A 26,017-nucleotide genomic window follows, 5' to 3' on the forward strand; every position below is an offset into this window, starting at 1 on the left:
TCTAAATTAAGGATGAGGGTTATTTGCAAAAATGTGTTCTCTAATTAACACCATTAAAATGTAAAAAAAGAAAGGTGTGGTAATGTAATTTAAAACAAATCACACTAAATATAGAAAACAAGATAAAATAATAGAATCCTCTGAGTTTCCTATGCCAAAAATGTTTAAGCAAACTTACCATATACAGGCAATTAGAGGGAAAAAAATCACAATCAAATAATTTAGCGTATGACACTTAGCATCACCAAGCTTGATTTCAGTATAAGTTATTGCATGCAAAATCTGTTTTGCAAATTTGTTACTGGTTTTAACATAAGTTACTGTATAAAGTGCGAACAGTTTTGCAACAACTATATTCTACAATTCAGACTTTTAGCTTAGTTGCATGGCTTACTTATGTAACTACAAAATGACGAGTCTGGAAGTCTTGAGCTTATAAGGAAAAAATGCCTTCATTTTAGTTATTCCAGTATAAATTTACAGAAATATCAAATTACTTATTGAAAAATCCCAGATGAAGTAAGAAGGAATGTTCTGGGAAGTTGCTGTTGACAGTATGTTGCCCTGAACTTATAGATGTATATTTCCCAGGATTGCTCAGTAAGGATTATCAGCATTTGAAAAATAAGAGTGGCCAGAAGTCTCTTGCAGTCTTCTCAGGGAACTCTAACAGAGTTGAATGGTTTTTCTTCTTTTTTTTTGAATAAGTATGGAATCTGATTTTGCATAAAAATCGGACACCTGGCCTAAGGCAATTAATTAAGAATGAATGAACAGAATATGACTTGCTTCCCAGTGTTCTTCCAACATCCCACTTTGTCCTGACCTGGGCCTGTCTCAGCCTCCCCACTATTGTGAAAGCAAGGTCACAGGAAGGGAAGTTGAGGGGGACATTCCAAAGTCATTCCAATCCAGGATCCTGGTCACTGACTGCCAAATAAGGTAAAGCATGGCTTCATTACCCAGATCCCGAAATGGCAGCCAACTTCACCAGCATGAGAAGTCCAATCAACAGGAGATACTGTGCACCTACACAAACACATCACTCAGTAGGATGGGAAACCAGAGAGGAACAACTGACGTCAACATTGATAAGCATTCTTTTTTTTGTTTTTCTTCATCTCTTTAAAAAGTTATTTTTTTTAGTTTCAGGTGTACAAAACAATGTAATAGTTAGACATTTACACCCCTCACAAAGTGATAACCTCCCACCACCAATCTACTATCCCTCTGACATGGTACAGAGCTGCTACAATTCCATTGACTCTATTCCCTACACTGTACTCCACCTCTATATAATTATAGTTGACATTCATTATTATTCAGCTTCGGCCTCAGGTGTACAGTGCAGTGGTCAGGCAGCTACACAGTCTATGAAGTGGTCTCCCTAATAAGTCCAGTGCCCACCTGGCACCCTGCATAATCTTTACAACATTATTGATTATATTCCCCAAACTGTATTCCATATCCCTGTGGCTATATTGTGACTACTAATTTGTACTTTCTAATCCCTTTACCTTCTCCCCATCCTCACCCCCTCCCATCTAGCAACCAACAGCTTTTTTTTAAACAACTACAACAGATTACTCTATGGGTGTGCATACGGTGATAAAAAATGTTCTCCTCCTGAAGTCTAAATCTGTGAGCTAGAATCCTATTAACCGTGCAATTCACAGGTACAGAGAGGTACTTCTTCCTACCGTTTTTTCTTTATCCACTGACTGCACCTTCACCCCCATGTGCAGTTCAGCCTTTATTTTAAGCTCTTATCTCCCCTTTTAAAATTGAACCATTTGAGCATCTTCCTTTCCTTCAGCAAAAAGTTTGAAAACACCTAAGAGAAACAACAGTGGAATGCCAATTTCCCCCATTACCTAATTTTTCCAACCTGTTACAAAGTGCAGCTATGAAACTCAGGAGGAGCCTCATTCCTCATGTATGTAAAATGCTCTTGGTAAACTAATAGGAAGCAAAGGGGCTGAGCTTTCAGGATGCTGCGAATACCCTTCTGTAAGTTGCTTGTGACACGGCACTTCTTGAAGACCCATATTTCATTCACTTGGCAACCCTCTGTCAAGGTCATTTCCAAACGCGCGTCTTGTGCAGAGTAGCATGCGTGGAGCAGTACTAGCATGGCACCAGGTCAATCCATTAGTCATTGCTGGAGTGAGCTCTCTGTGGAGAGGCAGGCTGCTTCAAAGTCAGATGGGCTTTTGAAAAGCGTGCCAAGAAAACTTTAAGATTTGAAATGTTACAGAGAAGAAGGTCACAACATCTTTTAATTGCCTACTATCCTTGAAGAAGGTTGCTTTTGATATTTTTATGCAAATAGTACATATCTGCCCTGTGTGAAAACCAGTTTAAAAAATGTGGTAAGTGAACTTGTGCATATGTCTTCAATTGAATACAGTGCTGAGTGCCAAACTTCAACCAAGCTGATCAGACTGTAGGTCTCTGTGTAAAAGCCTAAAGTGGTGGAACCTAGTTGCTATAGCTGCAAATTAAACAAATAAATGAGACACCATGGAATGCAGCAAAATATCTGTGGTCTGATTAGTTCATATTTGCCATATGTGTGAATATTAGCAGTCAAATTCTAAGTTTAAGCAAAGTTCTTTTGAATAGGTGCAACTGAGGGGAAATGCTTAAAAATAAGGAAGATTTGAATTCTATGTCCAAGGATAACTATCTTACATTTTATATAAGCTTTTAAGGAATTTTATTAACTTTTTTACTTTAGGAGTATATACCTATTCAGTGTTGCTACAAATGTAAGATTTCCACCAGGGCATTTTTTTCCTTGAAGCTTTAGATAAAGTTTGACACTCACTTATTATCTGTTATATGATAATAAATTATATCATTAGGTATAGGGAAACTTTCATCTTATATTATCCTATACCACCCTATCCTATCCTATCCTATCCTATCCTATCCTATCCTATCCTATCCTATCCTATCCTACCCTACACTACCTTACCTTACCCTATCCTATCCTACCCTGTCCTGTCCTGTCCTGTCCCCGTCCCGTCCCGTCCCGTCCCATCCCATCCCATCCCATCCTATCCCATTCTATCCTGTCCTATTTTAGAGAACTTTACATTTATTAGGCCTACTATGTGTCGGGCATTGTGCTATAGATTTCCAGGGCCAACCTCATGAAATTCCACAACAAACTATAAGTTTGCCACTCATGGAACTGGGCAGAGAAATTTAAAAAGATTGTTGAACAGAAAATTCTATTCTGACTAACCTCTTAAATCACTTACACTAAACTGTTTTCACAGAATAATAAAACCAGAGAAAACTTGAGAGGTAATTTGGTTCGGTTCCCCTTTCTAGGTGGCTCATATGTCTGCATCTATTAGAAGCATGACATCCAGAAACAGAGTAGCTCTTTTTGGGTTAAGCTGGTATGAGAAAAAGAATGGAGCAAGAAAGACATCTATTGTATGCGTGGTGATTGCAGCAGGGTCAGTATAGAAAGACATGTTTACTAACATCAGTCTTTTGATCCCAACACGTGTAGATAGTAGCAACGTGAGCAGCAGCACGTGAATGTGTAGGACAATTCGTTGTGTCACTATGTCACACAAATTACAGTACTTGATAAGGATGAAAGCAGTTGTATTAAGGAAACATGTCCACCAATCAGAGGTAACGCTTGTACCTAGGTTAAAACTTATCTTAACTACACCATGAAGTGCAAGCTCAGTCCCTAGACGTGGATATGAACATGGCAAAGCAAGAGGGAAAAAAAATCATCCTGGCTTAGATGAAAAGGAAAATAATATAAAATGCTAGGAATGTGTATTAGTGTCCTAATGAGATATGTTTGGTGAAAGAGAATGCCAATGGATGTTTAAAAGCATCTCTTTAACTAGATGTTCACCAAGCTCCATGCAGAAGGTCCCTGGGTATAGTCAGTGCTTGGGGTCAGTCACCTCAGCATTTGACGCCCAGCTTGTCCATGCACTAGCCGTGAGAACACGGACAAATTAACATGCTGGACACTTGGAGGCCAGCAGATACAGTTCTGCTATTCAGAAAGACAGGACTGACCCTGAGCATTATAAACCAATGAGCTTGACAAGAATGCTACAAGGTTCTAGAATGGGCCACTGAAGGTCTAGGGTATGAAATGTAGAAAATTAAATGGAGACCACAGGTATCAACCTAAGTTCAGTTAGAGAAAATAATTTTATTTCCTTTCCAGAAAGTGTTACAGACTCAAAGAGTAAGGAAATACAATAGAAATGCATTCATTCATTCATTCATTCATTCATTCTTTCATTCTTTCATAAAACATTTTCTGACACCTGCTATGTGCCAGACACTGAGCCAGATGATGATAATATGTAGAGGAAGCTAAGACCATGTGTCTGCCCCAGAAGAACACCCAGTTCCAGAGAAATGCGACAACAAACTGCAAGTAAAGTGTAGTGAAAGCTATAGTAGGTTCATATTGGGTAAAGAGGCTCTAAAAAAGGGGTTGTCAATTCTATTAATATTATGTAAGGGGAAAGCTGATGGATGAGTGGACACAGAGGACAAGTGGAGTTTTGACATGGAAGTGAGGGTTGAGTGGACACTTGGCGGGGCATTGGCAGGTCTGACTGGAGTTCTGTTAGCCACAGGCTAGCAGAGGGGATACTGGAGACATCTTGGAGAAGCCTCACTTTGAAAAGAGGTATAAATGGGCTCAGGGAAGTTAGCCAGCATCCGTAAAGGGCGAGGCGGTTTGGAGACAAAGTCAGTGGCTTGGATTCAGAATCAAATAGAAAAGACAAAAAAAAAAAAAAAATCTGGGTTGAACACATTTCAGTGGATTGCCACAGTCTTTTCCTCACTTTTCTTTAGCTAACCATTTTTGCACATGACTTAAATAAATAATAATAATAATAATAATAATAATAATAAAATGATGTCGATAAGAGGAAGGCAAGGGAGACAATCAACCCATTCTTGGAATCTCCATGATTTGGAGCAATGTAAAGATTTGGGACAATAATTCTGGATTCTCAGAAAAGGTTTTTCCCCCCTTTACGTGAGCATGACCAGTACAACCCAACCATCCCTTAGGAACTCTAGAATCCAGCCAATTTGGGAAAAATCAATACCTCTCCACCATAAGTGAGGTTTTTCCCAGGCCACCATCCACTTGTTGCCAATTCCAGCCGTTAAGGTCCCTCGTCACAGAATTCTCTCTCCACTATGCATAATTAATGTCCTGTCTCTCCATCCTTGCACATGGAAATCATTTTCAGTAGTCATTATTACTGCCTGCCTATTATTACTGCCTTCTGCCACTACATACATCATCTTTATTTAAATACTTTAAGACTCAATCATCCTCTCCAAGCATGGTTACAACATGGTTAAAACTTACTGTTCTGAAAAAGGAACCCTCATACATTGCTGCTGGGAGTGTAAATTGGTACAGCCACTACGGAAAAAATTTTTTCCTCAAAAAATTAAGAATAGAATCACCACAAGATCCAGCAATCCATCTTCTGGGTATCCACCCCCAAAATCTGAAAACATGTATCCACACATAAAGATATATGTGCCTCTATGTTCATTGCATCATTATACACGGTGGCCAACACATGGAAACAACCAAAGTGTCCTTCACTAGATGATTGGAGAGAGATGTGGTACATATATACAATGGAATATTACTTGGCCATAAGATGAAATACTGCCATTTGTGACAACACGGATGGATCTTGAGATTATAATGCTAAGCGAAACAAGACAGAAAATGTTGAGAACCATATGATTTCACTCATATGTGGGATATAAAACTGAAAGTAACAACACAAATAAATAAAAACTCACAGATACAGACAACAGTTTAATGATTACCAGAGGGTAAGGGGGGAGGGGGTGGTAGAAGAGAGTAAAGGGGATCAAATACATGGTGATGGAAGCTCTAACTCTGGGTGGTGAACACACAATGTGATATACAGATGATGTAATACAGAATTGTACACTTGAAACCTATATAATTTTATTAACCAATGTCACCCCCATAAATTTAATAAAAATAAATTTAAAAATTCCTGCTCTGAAAAAAATCTACTATTTTGTTTACTGACTTTACCCACAGCCTCCAAAGCAGCTTCAACTTAATGGCACAAACTTTGGCACCTCAATTCAAAATAAACAGAACGTCATTTTATTAAATCCTCTGATATCCATTCAATGATCCTCAAATTCTTAGTATCGTGGCTTCTCCTGAGCTCATCTTGTATTCAGACTGTTTAACAAGATGGAATTCACTAGGCATACATATAAGGGGTCTTACCTTTTATGTGCAAACAAACCCTGAAAATAACAACTTTAAGTCTTAGCTCAGCCACACAATGATCATATAAGAATCACGTGGAAGTTTTAGTGTTGAGTACAATGAAACTGCCAAAAAATGTAATGGAAGCTTGAATAGCACTAATAAGCAAGGATGATGGCTAAATCGCTTACTTTGCTGTGCACCTGCCAATTCCTACGAAACTGTAAAAACGAATGTAGACAAGCTGAAGACTAGTCAGAGGAGGCTGAGTATCATGGTGAAGGGCCTGTATACCATTTCCTCAGTAAACATTTACCGAATGTGCACTGAATGCTAAACACTCTGCTACGTTCTGGAGAAACAGGAGAAAACCAGGTGCTGCCCTTTATGGCCTCATAGACCGTTGGAAGAATAAACAAGTAAATATGCATCGTAAACAATGCGATATGAGAAATCCCAGGTGTATGAACAAGGCAGTAAAAAGGGGCCACTTAGATGCCTAGGAGACCAAGGACCACTCATAGGCAGTGTCTGAGAAAGGAGTGTAGCAAGGAGCCATCAGAACTTCGGCTCCCCTGGAAAGGGAACTGAGGCAGCAATGTGGAAACAGATGTGGCGAGGAGACAGTGGGGAGGCAGGGCGATGAGAGATGAGCCTGTTGCCTGAGTCCCGTTGAGAGATGAGGAAGCCTCGAACTAAAGCAGGGGTGGTGGAGACGAGGACGCTGGGGGAGTGCTGGAGCTACTTTGGAGGTACATCTGACAGGACTTGTCCACTAACTGTGGGGGATGTGGCAGAAAGGGGAGCTTTTAGACGCGTCTTGCCATTATTTGTGATGGCAACATGAGATGAGTAACATGATTTAGAGGAGGGGTTAATGTAAGGAGTTTGTTTCACTATGTTCGTGTTGAAGTCGCTGTAATGAGTTTGTTTCAATATGTTTGTGTGAAGGTCGTTGTGCCAAATGCAGAGTGTGACGCCCCATGGGAAGAGGAACCAGGAAATACAGACGTGGAATGACCTGTGCATGGCAGAGACTAAAGTCATGAGGGACAGTGAGAGCCTCTTGGATGAGAACACGAGGAGAACAAAGAGGGCTGGTGTCTGAATCCTGCAGAACAGATGGAAGGACTGGGCAGATTTCAATAGAAAAGAACAGAAGATTCAGTTCCTTGTGTCTTTCCTAAGGCTAAAGACCCCACAGTCTTGGTCCACTGCTGAAGCTCCATCACTGGAGAGGCTCAAGCAGAGACTGAAAGGGAATTTGCCAAGATGTTGTTCAGATGATTGAAGTATACATGGTATACGGACAAGATGATCTTTAGAATCACTTCCCAAGTTTAAGATTTTGGGATTCTGTGCTTCCATGACAGAAAACACAGCTTTTTTCCACTTCACTTTCCTTGGCAGCTATCACTGATGCTTGCTGAGGTTGGAGTGTCAATGAAAAAAAAGCTGGAAAAGATATAGGGATGGACTTCTGCCAAGGAGTTGGGTCTGTGGCTAATGAATGACCTGACTGTGGTAGCGAAGAAGGAAGCCAGTTCCTAAGACAATACCTTCCTCCCTGCCCCACCCCCGCCCCCAACTATGACGAGTTAACGGCAAATGAATGAGAAACATATGAATTAAGTTTACTTTGAAATATCTATGGATTTAAGGATTAGGGGTAAAAGAACTTGAGTAAACCACACTTTTGGTTTTGCTGACCCCAAAATATCTGAATATAACTTACAGACCTTCTGATGAACTCACACGACTGCTGGGCCTGCTCATCTATTAAATGTAGCAGGAAAAGGGGCAGAGTATAAGCCAAATATTATTAGCCTCGAATTCTACCCTTGCACGGAAAATTAGGTCTACAAAGGAATTTGTGATGGCAGGAAATTGCTTTAAAAAGCTTTTGTCTGATTATTACCCTAGAGAAAAAAAATAAGTCATACCCAGATAAAATAATCAATCTATGGAAGAGCATTTCAATGAATTTGATCCAGGCTATTATTTACCTGGCCTGTAGCTCTTAGATGTTCCAGGGACCCTCGGTACGTTCTTTGGATGTCAATTCAGGCCTTGTCAGGCAGAAACAGTATTATGACATGTATCGACTAGTAAGACCCTCTGGGGAGGGTGGCAGTAGGCCATATCTATGCAGGATTTTGCTACACTGCAGCTAAGATTGAAGAGTGCCATAAAATACAAGTTAGGAAAGAAATGAATGGTTTTGGATTGCATTTTCTGTCAACTGCTACGTAGATGAAAAGATAAAGCATAGGAAAATGAGAACAACAGAACACATAGATGTGAAATATTGCAACAAATATTCATGGGTTGTCCATTATGCAGAGGCACTGTTCTAGGTGCTTAGGATAACTTGGTAACTAAAAGAAAGATCCCTACCCCTATGGAAAATATATGCTAGCACAGAGAGAGATGGACAACAAGCCATACACACAACATGAACTAAAACTGTGTAATGTGTCAACGATGGTAAGTGGCACGAGGGGGATAAAGAGCAGGGTAAGGGTGTCTGGGCAGCATTGGGGTTAGCGGCAGTGCCTAACGGGCTGCTCAGAGTAACCGGTACTGAGAAGGTGAGCTTGGGCAGACATGAAGGAGCTGAAGGAATGAGCCACACAAATTTCTGGGGGACAGCATTCCAAGGAAGGACTTGGTAGGACTAATGATCACAAATGAAAGTTCACAACGGAAGAAGATCCGATCGGTAAAACTGGATATGATAAAAGCTTACAAACAATAATAGTATGCAACACTTCTGAAAGTGTCTGCCTCATTGTGGCTGTAACTGTCCTTGTTCCTGGATCCTTGGGGTCATATGTGATTTCTTTGGGAGGTCCACTGGGAGTCTTAGAAAGAGGTTCCCAAGGAATTTCTGACCTCTGTTCTGGTCTTAACATTTATTTTTGAAAATTTCCAGATATCTTCTAGTTACTTTAGAATATAGTGGAAAAATTGAGAAAGGTCAGTTTTTTTCATATGGGATATTTATGATGGTCTTCTTTCAACCAATAGCTTATTTTATAAAATATCCACTACCAAAATGGAACACACTCCACGGGTACAGAAATACATACAAATATGTGTATCTCAGAACTGGAAACTTTCCATAAGTTGTGTTATGTACCAAAAGAATAATGCCAAATCTGAGTTCTCGCAAAAACAATGATCATGGAAGCAGTATTTCATGGCTTCTCTTCTGGGAAAGACAAATGCACAGAAACTTTACTAATTACCAAATGTCAAAATAATGCTGAACAGAATAGTTTCCTAAATTAAGGTTCTCTTGAGGATCCGTTACATATAACAAGAACAACTGAGAAATCAAGCATGAAGAGAGGTGGGATTTTTATTTTTTTCTCCCTACAAATTATATGGGGAATGAACAACTCCTGCTGTGATTATAAGAACATCTATGTCATGTCTGCTTAAAGATCTGTGGTAAAAATAAGAATATCCTAACCTTTTACACTGTTTGGCATTCTCAAAGCATTTCATAAACATTAGGTCTTCAATAAGCAGAGATACTGTCTCATTGTTGGTTTTTTCCCCCTGTTATATCATCAGTGAGCATCTGCAATCTTTCTAGAGTTTAAATTTTCCTATCTTCCTTTCTTCTTTCCTTCCTTCTTTCCTCCCTCCCTCCCTCCCTTCCTTCCTTCCTTCCTATAATTACTCCATTGACAATGCTTTAAAACTATAATCAGCAGAAGAGAAAGGTTCAGGGTTCTATTTTTGCAGCCAAGGAGCATGCCAGAATAGTAATAGTGCTTCTCCTTGTCAGAATGAACACAGCTGGCTGGGAGTACTCTGTTGGCCTGTGGGATGGTTTCCCTATTTACCTTCCTCCATGTCAAATGTCATTTCCATCCTTTGAAATTGCAAGTATTTTTCTCAACCTATAACCACATAGTGCCTAGCAGGGTGCTTTGCATATAATAGGTTTTCAATAAATATTTGCTAAATTGAACTAAATCAAAGCTCAGCTCCCCCATGTTGCATCCATTCAGAACCCTCCCACAACAGTCCACGATCATTCTCATTACACTTTAAAAACTGACTCATTTGCTGATATCACCTCTGTTTTTCTTTTATCTGGTCGTCAGTAGACTTAGGATAGAAAGGTGGTAGAAGGATATAGATGTAGACATTCTTCCAAGTTTCAAAAGCAAACGCACAAATATCTTTTCTATCATCAATATTTTGTGAGCGCCATACGAGCATCATGTGCTTTTTGAGTTGCTGGGAATACAAAGGTAAATAAGGGCTTCAAGGATAGACAGTTTTTGATTTTGGATATTGAACTGAGTCCATTTTAAATATACTGTATTTATATATTTATATTTTTAATTGAAATAAATTAAAATACTTGTTTTGTGTGTGTGCAAGTTTCATGGAGCCTAGATATAATCTACTAGTTACACATCAATGGTGGGTTACTATTCTAACTCATCTAAATAGTTAATATAATAATGTAAATAATCATTTAAATATTCCAAATTTTTTCTTGCTTTTATGTCAGCAAATTCATTAAGATGTTGGAAATTTTCATAAAATTTGAGCTCTACTGAGAGTGTTACTCTAATCTAAATCTAACATCAATTAAACGTACAATGTAATTAGAATCAAAGTATACATAACATGCATATTTTCATAAAAACATGAACATTAAAATAATTGTAAAAAGTTGTAATTAAATTATTTTTCTATTTAAGAATTAAATATTCAAACTTACCTATTAAAATTAAAAGCAAACAGATTATAAGTACTTAAGATTAAACTTTTAAATAAAATTTAAACAAAGCTGAAAATGCTTATTCAATATTTTGATATTTCATAAATCTTGCTACACATTTTTATAAAAATTATTCATGATTCCAGCATTTAATGTTCATATTCTAATTGCCATTCTAAAGAATCAGTATCATGCTTTAGGCATGTTGTAGTTAAAGTTTCTTCTATACAGATTTAGAGTAATGCAAATGATTTAATATTGAAAAATATTCCTCAGCCACCATATGCAGGTCTTTGTTAGTAACTTTGGAACCAGAATTGGAACATGAAGAAAGCAAAGACATAGTCATTTATCTCTACTAAGACACAAAATTCATTGTGAAACAATCTGCTGAGTGCGTATCATCTGAGAGGATTTGACATGTTAATTAATTTATCTTTCCCCTTTCCTAAGTATTTGTGTCACTCAATCCTCCTTGCACTTCCAAGTAGTGTTTGCCTCCAAGATTGAGAATTTCAGCCCATCAAAGTGAATCAAGGGAAAAGGATGAGAGTCAAGTTGAAGTTCTAATGGCTGCATACACGCTCCATAAACTGGTCGAAACATGAAATAGTGCTAGCCTCTGCAAAGGTTGTGATTTATCTTCTGGCCTGAAGGTAATATTATGCATTTTAGGGATGTGGACAATAGCCCAGACAGTCAAGCACTGCACTTCCTAGCACGTGATGCACCATTTGTTCTCAGCTAAGGCCCTTCTGGTGTCGAAGACTTTCTGAGCCTAAGTTTCTTCATCTGTAAAACGGATAATACTTTATCATTCATATTACTACTATGAAAATTAAATGATATAACCACGACGGAATGCCTGGCACACAGTAGGTTCTCAAAAATAGTAGCTATTAGTACTGACTGGCAAGGAATTATGGAACCTGGCAATACTGAATTCATCCATCAATCTAATACATATGCACTGATAATACTATACGCCAGGCAGCTGGTCCGAACGCTTTGGATTCTGAGGCTGCTGTTTTACACTAAAGAGGTGACATTGTGGTGAGGGATAAATGCATGTATAACAGACATCTGTAAGTGCTGTGCAAGCACAAAATGACAGAAGAGCGAACTTGGCTTGGGAGGGTGAGGAAAGACTTCTCAGAGAACATGTTATATAAACCGTCAGGATGAGCAGGAGTTTCCCAGCAAAGAACGGGAAGGTTATTTGGGGTAGAGGATCGCAAAGACATGGAGCCATGAAAGGGCTTTCACATTCAAGAAAAGTGAAAAGTTGGAGAGGGGCAGAGGAACCATGGCAGGTCCCTTAGATGTTTAAATTGAACTGATAAGACCCGGCTGATTTGTGGGAAACCAGACCAGAGGTGCCATGTTAATCCTGCAAGAATGTGGCTCTAATTGGACTCAAAGAAACTTCCAGTCCTCTGAGATGTGCCACTGGCTTACAAAAGGATTAATCAAAGCTCTTCAGTATAGTAATGTTTGTTTGTTAGTACACGCCACTTTCTTAAAATAAACCAAAATTGGGGCAGTAGGGAAACTATTATTTTGGACCTAAGACACATAATTTCCAGCTCTTTGCTCCCCTCTAATTTCTGTGATAGGTTGCCCTTTTCACTAGGAGCACCCAGTGGCAGTCTAAAAATTGCTGTAACCAAAAAATGCAGGCTTCTTAGGTAATACCAAAACTGTGCTCAATTCCAGAAGCAGAAAGGGAAGACGATACACAACTTCTCTGCAGAAAATACCTCTCCAAATCTTGTAAAGAGATATGGAAATCATCCAAAGCATTTGATTTGAGACTTGTGAAGGTAACACCATGGCTAATAAACTAGAAAGAATTAGACAGAGAAGAAGGAAAAGACCTAGCAGCCACAGGTAAATACCTTTGGACAGGCAGAGCCAGACAAGGCAGACAACCATTGCCCAGGCCCCCTGCAATGCCTATGGCAGATCTCCCGGGGAACAGAACAGCCATGCTGCTCTTCTGGGGGCGAGATTCTCCAAGTACAATACGCAGTTGCTTCCAACACAATCCCATTGATGGGAGGGGAGGAAGAGCAGGGTATTAACAGTTGCACAGGTGGGAAATGATCCCCCAACAGGGGACAATCCTTTTAGTGGCCCAGAAATCAAATTCATCCATGAATGAGCTGGTTGTATTATCTACCACCACGGATGCGTCTTACAAAGTGTGGACTCATCTACTACATCGTTTTATAGTGACTCAGTTGCATGGGAAGATGTTTTTCACTTACATTCAATATTCTTCTCTAGTTATAACTGCATTATAGCCTTCCAACATTTCACAGTTAGATAAATTCTACGGAAAGCATAAGTTAGAAAACAGCTCTTTAATAGACTTTTTTAAACAAAAGGAAATCATTTGTTTGCGTCCACTCACCATTCCATGATTCAGCCACCCTGGGATAAAATTATCAAGCAACTTCGGGTAAATCATCTCTCTGTCATAGGCATAAATGATCCAGAACACAGCTACAACGAACTGGAAGGGAAAAGAAATCCTTTATTTCAAATTCACCAACTATCCACAACATACAATTTGTTAATTATCTATTGTTCAAAGAACCCAACATAATTTGTAACCTATAATGAAAGACAATCAGTAAACCAGCTAATGACCGGAAAGATAGTTCTAACTTCATGCCATTAGTGGTAATGGTTGGAGTCCCTCCTTTTTCTTCTATCTCTCAACGGTGTTCCCTCAGGCAAAGGGATCTGTTTGTGAGCGAGAGAGAAATGGTCTGTCTGTTGTCTGGAACAGCTCCCTTCCCGGGCTAATTGTGTTGGTTTGATTCCTCTCAAGAGGGTTTAAAAGTTCACTGGTGGTTTTTGGATCCCATTCCCCACTGTACAGAGTTAGCACACACTCAAGAATCTGTAGTGGATGTCCCTTTTCCTTAAACCCATCATGTGGTTTAAATTAATGTTCACATTCTCAAGTTTCTATTTTACCACTAACAGCATTGAAATCACTGCTATAAAATGTCCCAAAGTCACATTGCGAGCAAATGTATTAATTTATATAGCCTAAGCAGGGGCTTTAGCTGCACTGAGAAGAAGAGAGTATGGAGGGCAAAGGAAGATTCCTAATTCTCTTGGAATAACTTAAAAGTTCATCTGGGTTCCAGAGGCTGATTATGATCCATCAGCAACATACTCATTAAAAGAGAGTACTCAATTTATTATCATCCTTCTTAAAATTAACGATGAGAAAATAAGTTCAGACAATAAAGAAATGACTGGCCCAAGGTGTTATCCTTCAGCATAGAATTTAAAAGTGAATGCTTTTGTAAATAGTCAATAAATGTAGCTTGGGAAAAGGGAACCACCCTGAGAGAGGGATCAAATTCTCTGCAGAGCTATGTCTCAGATAATATAGTCATACTATAGAATGATGAAATGCAGCACGAATATGCAACAGCAACAATTTTAATCTCATTTCTTATAAGTCATCCATGTCTCCACATTTTATTAATAAAAATAATAAATATTTTAATGACACTTTTTATAAAACCCCTGGTGGTTATATAGCTCATGGCTGGTAATCACATGGGTTCCAAAGTTCTATTCCAAGTATCTCAGTTATGACATGGGTAATCTTGGCTCCCCAAAAATATTCACTCTTAAAATCGAGGATGTTGTGAATATTTATTCTATCATAAAACACACTGAATGATAATTACAATAGTCAACTCTAGATGACGTACATAGTTTTAATAGGAGATTAGGGTCCTCAGTTATTTATCCTGCATTTGGGTCAACTATTTTCACTGAGTTGATAAATGCACAGGATGAACAAAGAAAAAAAATCTATTATTAGCTTTAGGTTAACTATAAAATTGGATCTTCCAAGTACAATGAATCATTTTTGTATTATCCATAACTTTAGTTTATTTATTCCACTACAGACTTCAAATGTAGTGCCTATCAGTGTTCCCTGCCCTCAGACCGGGGCCCCTGCATTATAGCCTTGCTACCCAAAGTGGGGTCCCATAGAACAGTAGCTGGGTAGATGTGCAGAATGTGCAGAATGCCACCTCCCATCCTCATATGCTCTGATCCTGTATTTCTGAGGTTGTTCACATGCACAATAAGTTGGAGATGTCCTGCTTTGGAAGGCCTTACCCTAGCCACCTTGAGCCTCTTCCCTACCCAAGGAGTGACGTGAACCTAGCTAGGGCCAAGTGGTTTGCCTACCCAGAGCCTGTACCCCTCCTCTTCTAGACTACATCCCAGGAAACCAGAACCCTGCAATTCCCTGCCCAAATGGACACAAGTAGCTGCCTCTTATAAAATTGAGGAAAATTTCTCCTATTGTTAATTTATGTATGTAATGAATGAGTACTGACTTTTTTTCAGATAGTTTTGCTGTATTTCTTACAGTGACCGTATAGTTTTTTAACCTTTATTCTGTTAATACAATGACTTATATTGATTGATTTTTTTTTTTTATATTAAGCCAACCTTTAATTCTTGGTCATTCTGTGTTATAATTTTTATATATTGCTGGATTCAACTTACTGATATTTCATTAGGATTTTTTCCCCATCTTTATTCATCAAGTATATCGATCTGTAGTTAGTTTTCTTCTCTCGTCATGTCTTTTTCTAATTTTGGTAACAGGATAATGCTGGCCTCAAAAGATAAACTGGGAAGTGTTCCCTCCTCTATTTTCTGAAGGGCTTTGTGCAAGATTGATATTATTTCTTCTTTACCTATTTGATATACTTCTCCAGTGCAGCCCTCTGGACTTGTAAGTTTTCTTTCTTTCTTTTATTTTTTTTTGACTTGTAAGTTTTCTTGTGAGATTTACTTGTGAATTTGAATTCTTTTAGATAAAGAGTTTTCAGGTTTTCTATTCTTTTGTGAGTTTGTTTGAGTCATTTTTGCCTTTTGTGGAATTTCTCCATTTTATCTAAGTTTTTGAATTTATAAAGATGTTCTTCATATCCCACTATGGAAATCAGCCAATGTTGCAGATTGGGTACCTTTTCCCTGGAAAGCTGATTATGAATCACTTTCCCTTAACACCAGTGTTGAAAGCTACATGTTGACCGTGAATGATCATTCAGTCCCTACCACGTGGAAAGCACTGTGGGATCAATACTTAATAGTGCAATTTGGTCAATCCTTGGACCCTCTATCATTTCTTGAGGGAATTGTAAGGATTATTATAAAGGTGACTTTCAAGAAAGTGTAAGTCACCATTCTTAGTGTAACACTAGAAGGTCAAGAGGCACCGCTGAGTAACCAGCCTTCTAAATAGTGCTTGAGATATAAACGCAGCACAGATGGCAGCTCCTTGGCTTCCTGCGCTGACATCCTCTTGATAGTATGGTCATCAGCAAACCGAAAATAATTTTGAGCTCTACTACCAGCGCATGGATATGAAACAAAAATAGGTTTTCTTGAACAGGCTAGGTGACACTGAAACGTTCCACTGTAGTGAAGAAGCTCCTTCTGTGGCCAGGATGGAGGGCCAGCTAGTCCTCGGCACACACCTGCTGCTTCTCCGCTGCCAGGACCAGAATCCTGTACTTGAACTGACAGTCGAAGGGGCACGGTCACTTTCCAGTCCTTCGAGCTTCCCAGACAAAATACTTCTGTTACAGCAATTCACCGAAGCCCTCGTATGAACCCACGGAACTATAAGAAATGAATGCAAAAGTAAACCAGATTCACACTTTGTCTCTTTCTGTAAGAAGTCTCTCATACGGAGTCCATTAGAAGCTGAAGCTGATCAGCTTTAGTTTACTTCTAAGAAAAAGCTTTACTGATCAGAGGGAAGTTCTTTGGAATTGAGTCAAACAGATTAGAATGCAAAGCATGTTTCAGTGACGAGTGCCACAAAGGAGGCTAAAGAGAAAAGTCACTTTATCTACAGATTGGTCTAGAAAGGCCATTAGCATGATCTCAAACACCTACTGCTGAAGGACGGAAGGAAGGAGAAGGGGAGGGAAGAAGAAATAGGTGAATACATCTTTAAAGTCTACAGCTTCAGCATGACATGATCCTATGAAATTGTTTTCCCATTTAAAACTAATCTTTTAGAACTTGAACTTTACCAAATACTGATTGGAAAAAATTTAAATTGTTTCTGGGCTCTATTACTTTGCTTCCAGCTTTCTTATTCATGATTTGCTTTCCCATCAATTCTTTCCATGGTCATACTGTTGCTGAGAGGTAATATTTGGACATGTTTCCAGTTGTGATTTCTTTCCAAATACACAAAGCACGAGAATATGTTTCATGTTCTGGATGCTAGCTGGCTTTGTCTCAGATGGCCCCCCATGCACAGAGTAAATGCTTCATTTTGACATGGCTCGTCTTCTCGCTTTCCAGACCTAGGAGTTCCTGACTCCGAAGTGCTCTCCTCCTGGCTGACTTCCCTCAGCCATACCCTCAAATTAAGAAATGCATAGTGGAGCCCAGGGCCCTCTGAAATGTTAGAGCATCTTCTGTTCCAGAGTACAATTAGTTTTAGTACTCATTCCTAGAAGTGTGACATAGAACTCCTCTACTTGTAATTATGAGGCTATGACATTTTACTTTTCATGCTATGCATTTTGCTCAAATTGCCTTACAACTAGAATCTCCATTTAGAGGGTTTCTAAAGCACACGCTGATGTTACGCCTTCTATATGGCTGTTAACTATCATCTTTTTGGTGGAATTTATAATTTATCCACCTACCTGCTTTAGAGCTTTCATTAGCTCTCCTGGCTGCATAAATAATGTGAGAATAAAAACCCAACTTCTGAAAGTGCTGATATGATTTGATGCCTGACTTGTCTCCAGCCTCAGTTTGTACCATAGTCTCTCTTGTTCCTTAAGTTCCAACTGGCAATTTGATTGTTCCTGAAACTCCTTAAGCTGTTTCCTGCCTCGAGGCCATAGTATTTCCTACTCTCTATGCCATGAATGCTCTTCCCTCATTTTCACGTGGGTGGATTTTCTGTTCCTTCAGATCCATCTTAAACATCACCTCTTCGTGGAAGCCTCGCCAGTGATTCCACTGCTCCACTATTTTCTGATTTAAAAAATAGACTCCGATTTGAAAAATAGCCTTTTTTTGTTGTTGTTCAATTGTTCATTGCCTGGCTCGTTTATGAGAAAGTGAAATCTCTGAGAACAGGAACTTGTCTGTCTTGTTCATTGCTATTTCACCACTGCAGGGCACTGAACATGTTTATGATTAAAAAAAAAAGCTGAATAAATGAATAAAAGTGTACTGCTGCTTCTCATAAGCAAGTTGCCTTTTACACCTTCAATTTTCTTCCCATTGACCTAAAATTTCTCTTTTATGTCCTCCCTATTTTTTTTTTTGTCTTCTCCCCAAGGTTATTCTTCCAGCCTGTCCCTTCTATGAGTCAGCTCCTCCTTCACCTGGTTAAGTCTTCTACACCCTGAAACAACCCTCTGGAATGCTAGATCAAACTGGAAGACTCAAGGCTCTCTTTCCTGAAATCAACCAACAATAAGGAGAATGAGATACAGACATGAAACCAGTCAAAGTAGGAAACACCCAGAATCCAAACATCACCTTTTTGAAAAGGCTGCCAAGTATTAGGAAAATTGAACCAGGACAGGGGGAGACTCTGGTGGAAGAAACAAGATCTGAGGGCTCTCTGGTTGAGCAAGCAGAGCAGAGAGATCACTACAGGTGGCACACTCTAAGGGACAATAAATGACCCTTGCTGGGAACAGGAGGTCTGAGATGCATGGGAGCACTGGGGAAATGTTCTCCTTCCTGCTTGGCCTCAGGTGTCATGAGTGATGATGTGAAATGTGAAAATGGGCAGGCGTGTCATCTCTTCAAGAAGCAGGACGTGGGTCTGTTCAAGTAAACGAGAAGGGATAACCAGCCTGAATGCTCAGCCTCAAGCTCCCCGGGCAGAGGCCAAGCTTCCTGTCACTGTACAAAAGGGTTGCGATCAAAATGAGGCAAGGAAAGCGAAATGAGTGTAGTCCAGAAAGAAGCCATTCTCCAGGGGAGGGTGGTGATTGAAAACATTTGGAAATTCAAACTGCCCTAGCTCAGTTCCTTAGCCTGTCTCCAGTGCTAGCCTTTCACAAACAGCTGGCTCAGGTAGAACAGACTAATTTAAGGATGAATAATCATAAGAAAAGAAATAGCATCGAATGTATTCATGGATTACACACACACACACACACACACACACACACACAAAGGAAGAGATAAAGTGGAATATGACCAAAAAAAGGGGGCAACTGAAGAATACAAACCAGAAAAATGATTCCAGGATAAATATAATTTATGATCAAATAATTCTCCATTAAAGAATAGAGGTCAAAGAAGAAAAATGGAGACTGAAAGAAGAGAAGATAAAGCAAGAGAAGAGAGTAAAAATGAAGGACAGAATTTAAAAATAAATAAAATATAAAAAATAAAACTGCTTCAAACTGCAAGTCACATTATAAGCAGCGAAAAGGAAAAAAATGCCTTTGGTCAAGACAGTTGGGGTTTCGCTTTCCAAGCAGCACTGTGGACTGGATACACTGAAAAATCTTCCTGGTGTGAAACACTAGGTGCTAAATAAATTACAACAAATGTACTCTCAAATGTATTTCAGAACACACAAGAAAGGAAAGGAAATCACTAGGAGCCAAAAAAAAAAAAAAAAAAAAGTCATGCCGACAGTAAAAGAACAAGGAAAAAAGAAAAAAGGAAAACCAGAACAGTCGCAAGCACAGAAACGGGGCTGCCCTGGAGGTAAATGCCAATGCTAGAATCAGAGCGTTCATCGCATTGTGGGCAAGGAGATGGATGCCTAGGGCCTCGGGGCCCATGCAAATTGGTGCAGGAGGCACTGAACCAGGAGCCTGGCCCACACGGAGGGCATACCTGCAGTGCAAGGGCAGGCTAGAGAAAGCACCCTTCATCAGGTTAAACAAATCGCTTTCTATTCCTAATTGCGAAGATTTTTTAATCAAAAAGGCTTCATTTCATTGAATTTTATTCTGCACTGAGATCATTTTTCCTCCTTTATAGTTGTATGCATAAAAGCTAAGCTGTGGTAATTAAGCAAGGTCTGCAAAGTCAGAACATAACTTGGATACTTATTCCCAATAGCTGTCGTGGATACTGCAGTGCGTCTCCCAGGACCCTGTTCAGAACCGCCTGCATCCATACCCCATCCGCTGGGAACATCGTCCCGGGTCACTGTCAGCTGCATTCCTCGCTGGGAATTGCCCTCAGCTGCAGGGAACTGCCCTGCTCACCCCAGGGGCAATCCAAACCCAGTGACTGACTAATGCAAAAATACAAATACTCAAGCCCTTTGCCTCAACTTAGAGCAACTCTCATGTGTCATCCCAGCTCGAGAGCTCCCATGATGCTTCAGTCACAACTGCAATCTTCTCCCTCTGTCCAGCACGCTCTTCCTCACTTCCTAACAGGTGTATCTCCCAAAAGCTCCCTCCTTCTTCATCTCAGAGCCTGTCTCAGGGCACCGGATCCAAGACAATGCCATTCATGTATAAGCACAATAGATAGACATTTTTAAACATGAAAACATTTCTAGTAAATAAATCACCATAAAGACATGTATTTGCAATCTCACCCTGCAGAGATAGTCATTGTCAAAAGGATAGGTATATCCTTCAATATCTTTTTTCATGCATGGAAAATATATCCCATATGCTATTTTACAAAATTAGATCATACTATACCTAGTCTTCTGCAGTTGTTTAATTTAAAAATATTTTAAGGATACAACGCATTTTTCTTAAGTGCGTTTTAGAACTCCACTATATGAGTATGCACCAGAATTCACTAAACACTCATTAATGGATATGTACATTCGAATGATTACAATTTCCAACAGTGCTGCAATGGACATATTATGTCTACATTTTTATGCACTGAGTACCTCAGAATAATAAATTAGTAGAAGTGAAGCTCCTGGATGTCAGGTCACCTTTGCCTGTTGAGCTGACTTTCACAAAGGCTCCTCTGTCATTCTGTGCTCCCAATGCTCCACCAACTTTACCCCAGTTCCAGACCATTCTGTCCCTATCCTTTACTATTTCGGTTGCCTCTTGGCTAGACGACTGGCTTCAGTTTCTTTTCGTAATTCTATTTATGCTTTATCTTGGCTTCAGATTTATCTTATTAAAACTCTTAAGAAGTTCCCAGGTTAAAACTTCCAGTGTCCCCCACCCCTTTGCTTGCAGAATGAAATGAAAAATCCCTTTGGTGATCTGGTTGAATTCTCTTTCCAGTCCCTTTCCAGCTTCTTCTAGGAACCCAATCCCCGGATTACATATCGTTTCCCAAACTCACTGCACACTTCCAAGTATCCATTCCTTTGTGATTTTTATAACTGCAGCTCGAAATTCATTGTAATTCTTTTTCAAAATCCAAGCTCTATCAAGTGTTACTTTTTAAATTTAATTTTTATTAAATTTATTGGGGTGACATTGCTTGGTAAAATTATATAGGTTTCAAGTTCACAGGTGTTAAATTTGTTGTACAGTCATTCCCTCATCCCTCCAACTTCTTGTCAGAAGGCAGTGCTTTTTTCACTGATCCACTGTAGCACTCCGCTTACAACATTAGCCCATTTAACTCTGACTCTTCTATGTCCTTTGACTTGATGGCCTCTCTAAGTTGCCGAAGGCTCCTTCCCTCTGCAAGGCCCCCTCATATGCTGCTCCCTTTGCCTGGAATGCTTCCCTCCATCCCTTCCAGCTCATCCTTACCATGTAGATAGGATCAAAAGTGTCATAACCTCTAAGAAGCCTCATCTGAGTTGCCCCAGACTCGGGCCCCTTTTCTTTGCATGTGCTGTCACAGCACATTATGCTTTTCCTTCGTAATACAGAGCATAATTACGATTAAATAATTGACAGTGTAATTACTGATTTCTCTTCCCAGTGGAATGCAAACTCCATGAGAACAAGGACCAGTCTATTTCCTTGCTGTTACATTGTCATATCTCTCTTGGTACTTTATGTTTTTATTTCTTAACTCTTTATTTTGAAATAAAGACTCAAGAAGTTGCCAAACAATGTAGAGAGTTCCTGTGTATCTTTCACCCAGCTTGCCCCAATGATAACATCTTATGCAAGCATGGTACATTTTTCAAAACCAGAAAACTGATATTGGTACAATACTATTAACTGAACTACAGACCTATTCAGATTTCACCAGTTTTTACATGCACTCTTTTCTGTTTGGTTGGGGGATGGTTATTGCACTATGAAATTCTACCATATGCATTCATTTGTGTAACCACTCCATCATCAGGATTCAGAAGAGTTTCATCATCACAAAGAAACTTCCTAATGTTACACCAATGGAGTCACACCCTCACCTAACCTTACTCTTGGTAACCACGGATCTGTTCTCCATCACTACACTTTGTCACTTGGAGAATATTATATAATGTAATATTTCCCAGTGTTTTATGAAGACAGTCTTACATCTCTACTATGTATGGGCCAGAGGCTTCACAAGCAACATCTTAGGTAAGAATCACAGCTACCTTCAGGTAGCTACTATTATTTTTCTAGTTTTATAGATGAAGAAACTTAGATTTACAGAATTTTAGTAACTTTTCCAGAGTTAAAAAGTTAGCAAGTAGCCAGTCAGAATGTGAGGCCAGACAGGGAGACCCCAGAACCAATGGCTTTAACTTTAAAAAAAAAATATTTTGCACAGTAGGTAGTATGTACTTTTAAAGGAATTAATACTTGAATGAAAAAAATGAAATGCCAAAGACTTCTGGGTCCTCTAGAATGGCCCGCTTATAGCAGAAATTCAATGAATGTGGGGTGAATGACATGTTTGGTCAGTCACTCTAGAAAAACCAAAAGGAAAAGAAAGAGGGTCACATATGGAGAAAAATCGCCAAGCTAGTTCTCTGGACCGAACGTGACGTACAAAGCCACAGGACAGTAACACAGGAAGCAGAATCAGTAGCAGAATCATTCTTTTCTTGTAGTAATAAATGCATTAGTGGAATCTCAAGCATCTCAACAAGGATTACTTGACAGGGTACATCTTCTCTCTGGCAAATTCATATCCACAGGAGAGACAAACAGTACTGATTGAGAATATCTGCTGGTCCTAACTGATATTTGGTTCTTATCTTAAACCTTGGAGTCACGTTCTTTTCCTTACTCAAATTTTAGTTAATAAGCTGCTATCTTATCCTCATGTCATTTTTGGGACACAAATGTTTCCTGAGAATACCAGCCGGTGGGGGATATTTTCTTTATTCTTTCAGTGTTTCTTTTGGCAAACACACACACAAAAAGGTTTATACCCACACATATATATGTCTCCATGTTCATATGTATGTGTGTGTCTATGTGTGTGTATACATACACACACACACACACATATATCCCCGTCTTATATATATATCAAGGTTATATGGTATGATATTATGCACATCTAAGATGGGGATATATATCCCCTTATATATAGGCATTACACGCATTATATTAATATCCCCTTCTTAGATGTGCATAATATCATACCATAGAACCTTGATTTTGTTGTTTTATCACATATCCAGGAAACATAAAGCATAAATAAAGCACTATGTGACAAACAGAAGTGAAAATGCAGATGTCAAAATAAACTGAGTTCAGCAAGCAGAGGCCAGCTTTCCTTGGGAGGATCGGTCAAAGCACAGTGACCCTGAGTTTATCTTATGATGCTCTGTGGAATTCAGGAGATAGGAGATAAAGGCTGCCCAGCACAGGAAGGCACCTTGAGGCTCCCACAGAAAGCTGGCACCTCAAAGGGTTACACCTTCAGTGTAAGGGTGAATGAGAAATGACCCTCGGCAGAGAAGCTGACAGGGAGGAAACATCCTGCTAGAACCATAGCTCTGTAGTAAGAGGAAAAAGAAGGAAATTATAGCTAGGGTTACATTAAAGTGAATATCCACAGGGCAGTTACAAGTACCCACAAGAGACATCCAGCTAACTGCACCTTGAATTTAAAGTTACCACCTGAGAATGAAATTAAGGGAAATCTCATTTAATCGAATCTAATAAAAGTAAGTAGAGCATCTTTTGTAGAAACCTTCCATGGAGGTGGCTCTGTGTCAATGACTGCCTCTACTTGGTATCAGAATAGCCAGAATAGACCAGAACAATACTGTAACAGTGCAAGCTGAAGCCTGATCGAATGACTCACAACCTGCCCAAGAAGGGGATGTAAACAGGAGAAATGTGGGTAGTGGCTTATGGATATAAAAGAGCAGGGATGTGTCTCCACAGGGTCCTCTGGCCACCCCAGGTACCATCCTGGTTTACCCAAAAAGTCAATCTCTATGGTGCAAATTTCACAATTTAACACTAACATCATCCAATTACAGCACTGATTTCCAGTTTACCCAGAAATCTTCTGGCTACCCTTTGTCTTCTTCAAAGTTGTTCTGCCTCTAGGGAGAGCTTATGCAGTCTCCAGTCTGCCTGACAATCTTTGTCATTATTAATTGCTGAATTATCTTTCTGAGCTAAACGTTAGTTAGCATGGGTTCATTTACTGAGAGAAGGATTACCTCAAAATACACTGACAAAAGTGAGCGTTTGAATCTTGGTCCTGGGTTATAACGATACTTGAATAATGTCCCAGCACACTGGGACACCCACAAATGGCCACCTCATTGCCTCTGAATTGCTACAGAGATAGGAGAAGAAGGAGGCTGAAGTTTTCTGTGTTTTGTTTAGATTACATGCATAAACAAACTGGGAAAATACGTAGTAATTTTTGTGCAAAGTTTGCAATAGGAAAAGACCTTTTGGAGAAGTGACTGTGTTTGTTTTTAGTATTATATCAATTATATATAAATCTTGCTTCTTTTTTCCTCTACAAACAATTTACCCTTTAGATTTAGATCGTGAATATCTCTGAATGAGAATACATTTGCAAATATCATTGTGATTGTTTTCCCTCACATGTGAGCATTGTGTGAGAGCTTATCTAATACCTTTCTGGTTGTTTTTAAATTATAAAAGTCATAAATGCTCAGTGTGGAAATTAGTGTGGACTTTCGTTTTTGCCTTTTAAATTGTTCTATGATGATCTATGCTGTATAAATAAAGTAGACAGACTCAACAAGCAAATGGTCACCTTTGGAACCAAAAGGGCTACAAGACGCATCTACTCAGCAGTCTGCCTGCCTCCCAGCACTTCAGGATTCTTTTCTTGGCATTTGGTGTACCTGAATTCCTTGTCATCCACTTAGGGCCCCTTTTAGAATTGCTAACCAATATGGAGTTTTGTGTGTGGCTGAAGAACCCGTCTCATCAATTAAGAGCCAAAAGGTTATATTAAACTAATTAGTTTGAGAATTAACAGCTTGAGAAGGAGCCAAGATTGGGGAGACACATCTGTTGTGATGCTGATTTGCAAAAAAAGCTGGGAGACCCAAAGAAAATCTACTTCATATGGATGATTTTTCACCCATAGAGCTTTCTTTTTTCTCTTCCTCTAATACCCTTTTTGCTTGAGACTCTTCAAGCACCAAGCATTCACCAAACATCACTGACCAGGTCCAATATGGCAGGCATGATTCTCTAGGCAGTACTGAAGCAAAACCACAACCGGCTGTCATGGTTAGGGTGGTGGCAGCTTTCCTAGCCTCTGCGTCCCAAAGTCCTCTATTTGGCATCACACCCTGAAGGGACCAGTGAACTTCCTACTGTCTACTGCCTCTTGTTTACGTAAGATCCCCTTGTAGGTAAGTGAAATCATGTGATAGGCTTTAACGTACTGACTGGCACACAACACTCAATAAATGTTAACTGAAGTTTGCTAGAATTGAAGGTGTCTCTCCATTTTCCCAGCTTGCTTCACTTTTCAAGATCAAGTGCATAAGAAAGTTCCTCTGTATATCCTGCAACATAATATAGAATACACAATCATACAGCAGACACTTATCCAAATAGGGAAGA

The 26,017-nt window shown here is 39.4% G+C and overlaps 1 protein-coding gene across 2 annotated transcripts in view; it reads right to left on the bottom strand.

Moving 5' to 3' along the window:
* Positions 1–26,017, bottom strand: part of AIG1 (androgen induced 1) — a 236,458-nt gene that overhangs the window by 138,035 nt on the left and 72,406 nt on the right. For both annotated transcript variants that reach the window (XM_081044950.1, XM_081044951.1), the window contains exon 3: positions 13,459–13,560. In XM_081044950.1, the coding sequence (XP_080901076.1) occupies positions 13,459–13,560 (102 nt within the window). The remainder of the gene's footprint in view (positions 1–13,458; positions 13,561–26,017) is intronic.

This window comes from Rhinolophus hipposideros, assembly GCF_964194185.1.
Source record: "Rhinolophus hipposideros genome assembly, chromosome: 3".
Lineage (NCBI taxonomy): Eukaryota > Metazoa > Chordata > Mammalia > Chiroptera > Rhinolophidae > Rhinolophus > Rhinolophus hipposideros.